At 40.4% G+C, this 4,899-nt stretch overlaps 1 protein-coding gene across 1 annotated transcript; it reads right to left on the bottom strand.

Annotated features, from left to right (window-relative positions):
- Positions 1–895: 895 nt before the first annotated feature.
- PCYB_142900 (hypothetical protein) lies at positions 896–4,657 on the bottom strand (the record flags this gene model as incomplete). Its single annotated transcript, XM_004224761.1, has 2 exons — positions 896–4,215; positions 4,246–4,657. The coding sequence occupies 2 exons, from the start codon at positions 4,655–4,657 to the stop codon at positions 896–898; spliced, it is 3,732 nt and encodes a 1,243-aa protein (XP_004224809.1).
- Positions 4,658–4,899: the final 242 nt, after the last annotated feature.

Here is a 4,899-nt window from a genome sequence, read left to right on the forward strand (position 1 = left end):
GCCTTCTCCCAATTTTGCTGTTTCTCTTCACTGTTTATCAGCGCGCTCGCTATCATTACGCACATTCAACAGATTTGCCTTTTATTCCATTCCGTAAAATCGGAAATAAAACAAAGTGGGGAAAAAGGGTCTTCCCCCACAAGGCTTTACGCGCCTTTTAAGCAATTTTAACCAATTTTAGGCAATTTTTACAATTACCTCCTATTTCCTTTCGACCCACAAGGCATATTAATTTCGGGTTTGTTTTCTTCACTTGATGATTTTTTTTTACCCGACCTACATCTGGTTCGCTACATGGGTACGTCTGCAATTTTGCTGCGGACCGCCGTGGAATATCAAAGTAGGTGCACTAGGGGCCGTTCTCGCGAAATAGTAATCGTTCAAACAGGAATTTAATGGTAACTTTCGCCAATTTGGCCACTTCATTTTACCAGTCCATTTTGCCGTGTCTGCCCCCCACTACATGCTGCACTTCTACACATGCGTACATGTATATCAATAGGTTAAAATAAAAACGGGGGGCCTACACTAATGTGCGGGAAAGGTGTCAGAGGAGTACCCCTAGCTACGTTGGGAATTTACTTCTACCATGGAAATGCGGTGCTACATCAGCAAGTGCCTATTCCGACTCGGAACCTATGTATGCATGCCTTAGGATTGTAAAAAAAATCCGCGAACAGCGTTTTGGGGAGTCCCCCTTGGAAGCACTTTCAACGAGAAGCAGAACAGGGGAAACCAGGAACACTCGCCATTTCTGTGGATATAGTGGAAGGAGTCATTTTTTTTCTTGCACTAAAGGACCACCCTTCGAATTGCATCTCTTTGTGACGTAGTACACCACGAATCGCCATCCTCCCACAGTGTGACTACCCCTCCCAGTTTACCCCTTTCGTGCCTACTCCCTGACATAAAACGTGTCGAGGTGCTCCACAAATTCGTACGCATAGGCCATGGGGCAAAACACGGCTTGCCCTTTCTGCGGTGTGGAAGTACCCCCGGTTGGACTCGCTTGGATGTACCGAAGCCTTTTCCAAAATTCAGTGGAGAAATTCCAAAAGATAAAAAAGGTAGAGTTTTGCAAAACGTGATTTAAGAAGAGGTGCGTCTGTGCATCGGCTACTAAATCATAGTTGCCTTTTTCGAGTATGTTATTTTCTTCATTTTTTATGACCTCACTGAGCAGTAAGTAATAGGGGTAGGATTTTTTTGATAGATATTCCTGCACATACATATTGTGATAAATAAAAAAGGACGTTTTCCTCCTCGGCTTTATGAATGTATTTACAATAAAGTTGTAGTACTTGCATCCTTCTTCTTCTCCTTCTTCTCCTTCTTCACCGTTATGTGTGCAGACAATATTTTTTTGTATCTCCTCATAGCATTTTCTAATGCGTTGGCCAATATTACAAGAGTCTGGAAAGAGCTCCTTTAATTCTTTGTATATGGGATTCAGTTCGAAATGACAAAGATTATTTTGACTCCTTCGCACAGATGGGTAGATGTCATAACAATTTTTATAAGGATAATAATTTTCTTCACAAGTGAAGGATAACTTGTGGAGCATATTCCTACACGTTTTGTTCACGTAATGGAAAAATCGCTCCTCTATGTCATGATTTATGTACAAATTATTTTCAAACCTTACCATAGGTGATAGTACCAAATCACTTTTCCATGTATACCCAGTGATGACATAATATAGTTCTTTAGAAAATTTCGCTACATTTGTAAGTCTTAACCCTAAATGTTCAAGTGCTGTTTTCCCATTAAGTAGGATCTCAATAAATGATGTCCTTATCCCAGTTTCGTAATTTAAGGATTCATTTTTTACTCTCATTTTTCTAAACCCGTGTAAAATACAATAGCCAAATATCATCTCCAGCAGGTCGCTCCCCAAGAAAGGGGAGTTAACGGGATGTGTGTCTTGCCCCAAGTACCAGACTGTGCACACATCATGGTAAAGAACAAACCCGATAACTTCACTTTTGACGCCTGGATTTTCAGCAAAATATATTTCTTCCTTTTCGTATAGCACACTTTCTGGATGTAAAAAGAGAGCCTTCTTTTTTTTTTCACTCTTCAGGGGTACGTTCCTTTTGTCAATAGAATTCCTCTCCACAATTTTGCTCCTCAGGTCGCTACTTTTTATTAGTACCCCCCTTGGTGAATGCCCAAGTGATTGCTTCCCATTTCGGGGGGTTCTGCTCACTGATAACTCGTTTTGAAATTCCGCTTCGCAGTGGACGCTCCCGTTTTTAAAAAAGGCCACCTCTCTTCTGCCATATGGCCATGTCCCGTCTGTGCTGCATGCGAATCGCAAGTTCCTGTATGAGAAGGGATATGGGTCTGTCTCCCATTCATTGCCACCGCGCGGGTGGATTCCACCGCCCCGATGGTTTCCACTTTTCTGCAAAAGTTCTCTCAATTTGGTGGGAACATTTTTGATAACAAACTTATAATGACCCTCCCTATGGTGAAAAAGGCTAAAAAATTCGTTTCTTCTGACTGCTCTGTCCCTAGAGAGGTGACTCTCCTTCTCACCACTTCTCCGGTTCGCCTGATCAGTTCGATACACGTCCCGCAAAACGTCATACTCGTACTCGCTTTGCAGTATGTGGATTTTTTTTCCTCCTGGTTCGACAATGAACCGGGGGGGAATAATGTCTACGTCTTTGCTTCCATCCATCCCGTTCGTCCTTCGATCTCCAACCCCGTGATGCTTATCACCACTTTGGGAAGTACCTGTTGGTGCCCCCGTGTTGGCAACACCTCCATGAGAATTTTTTATCGCAAAATTAAAGTCTCCACCGGTTTCCGCCTGTTTCTCCCCTTTCCCCCAATTCCACCTTCGAGCACCTTTCAGGTTACTCCAAAAGGAACCCCTTAATATGCCAAACTCGTACAGCATTCTACTCTTCCTCCTTTGGTAGTCCCTTATGTACAGCTTTTCATGGTACCTCACGTACTTCCCAATATTGCAAATTCTATGTTCCACATTATCCTTCACATTTAGTTTGTCTAATTCATCCTTTAATAACGATTTTATAGAGTCAAGATCGGTGGAGAAGATAACATTTTCGAAGAACTCCTTTTGTATGTTTTCATCCCGAGGGAGCAGAACGTCACTAGGTATTTTTTTTTTCTTAATTTTGTTTTTTATCTTTTCGGAAAAAGTATTCCTCCTAAATGGTAAGGAGCTGCTCTGACTGATATACTGCTGTAATTTTTTTCTGACCATGTCATGTCCAAATACGTTTATTTCTTCTTCATTTGGGGGGCATTTTTCGACGCATAAAAAGTTGCTATATAAGAAGTGGTGCATAATGCTTTTTCCCTTCTCGTCCAGCGTGGAGGATGACATCACATTGCTGACGCAGTCTTCAAAAGATGCGGCGTCCTCTCCGCAGAAGTGTTCGAGTGCTTCCACTAAAATATAATTTCCCGATGTGTTTTTCTCCTGCAATCTCAAACGGTTTTGATGTTTCGTTTTTTCAGCTGATTGCTTGGTTAGCTTGCTAGACAGACTCTTCCTCATATACAGTTCATCCTCCTCGTATTGAACATACAACTCGTTCATGTAGCATGCTTTAATCCTTTCTTTGTAGTTGATCCGATTTAGCAGACTTATCAACTCGCGAAATTTATAATTAAAAACTTCCCTTTTTTGTTCTATCCCTCTCCACAGCAAATACGATTTGTTAGCAAAAAATTTGAAGTGCATTTTGGGGATGCCCCTTTCTCTGTCCATCTTTCTCTCATCATTAATAAACGAATTTTCACCTTCTATACTGTACACATCATTAGTGGAGTAAAATTTGCTATAATGCACATCGAACTGGAGACTGAAAAGGGTATCCTTAAGTTGGTTATGTTCGTAATGTTTAACCAAGGAGTGCACATTTTCTGTGAACAAGATCTGCCTTTTGTATCCCAATTTGATGCACAAGCCGATTAAAATTTTTAGCATAACCTTTTCTGCCTCGGTTAAGTAAGAATGAACATTCAATTTTAATTTGCATAAATAGTCCCCATTGTGGGTCCCCACACTTGAAGTTATCACCCCCTTGGTGTTCTTCTCTGTAGATTTATCAGCTTCTTCCCCACTATCCACAGAGAGCGTTTTTTCGGAAGTTATCAAATGGTTTGATTGCATAAAGTCGCCATGATTGCTTACTCTTTTTTCTTCATCACTTCTCCTCCTTTCTATGTCGAACCCTATGTAGAGAGGATGTAGTGCATCCTTACCATCATTACATTTTACAATTTCGTATGAATTGTCATATATGTAATATTTACAGACGAAGTTTATTTCCTTCACATGTTTGGATCCCTTCGAGTGAACCATGTCCCCATAGAGGACATCCACCTTTGTTATTCTTACATAAGATGAAAAGAAAATATTTTTACAAACCAAGTTGGAAATATGCTTAACAAAATTATTTCTGTTGCTATTGCATATGGAAAGTAGCTTCAAATTGTGAAATACGTCTTCCGCGTCCAGCGTATTTTTTCCTAAAGCCAAATCATCCCCAGTGGACTCTTCATAAATTTTTAGCAACTCCCTTTTGTTAAATTCGTAAATATGTATTGAGCTACAAAGCAGATATTTGAGGAAGCAAACTGACAGGAATGAGATGAAAAGGGTTTTGTCCGTCATGTTAGGAGGAGAAGCACAGGCGAATCAGAAGAAGAAGAAAAAAAAAAAAAAAAAAGTACAACGTGTTAATTCTGCTTTATTGGCATTATATGCCACATGTTAAAGAACGAACAAAAAGGCTACTTCCTTTTTCCTTGTCTACCGACTAAGCACTTTAAAGTAGACTGGACATTTTGCATTTGTCCTCGTGTAGTTCGTCTTCACACAATGGTTTACGCTGTGTTTATGCTTCAACTTTTGTT

This window comes from Plasmodium cynomolgi, chromosome 14 (assembly GCF_000321355.1).
Source record: "Plasmodium cynomolgi strain B DNA, chromosome 14, whole genome shotgun sequence".
NCBI lineage: Eukaryota > Apicomplexa > Aconoidasida > Haemosporida > Plasmodiidae > Plasmodium > Plasmodium cynomolgi.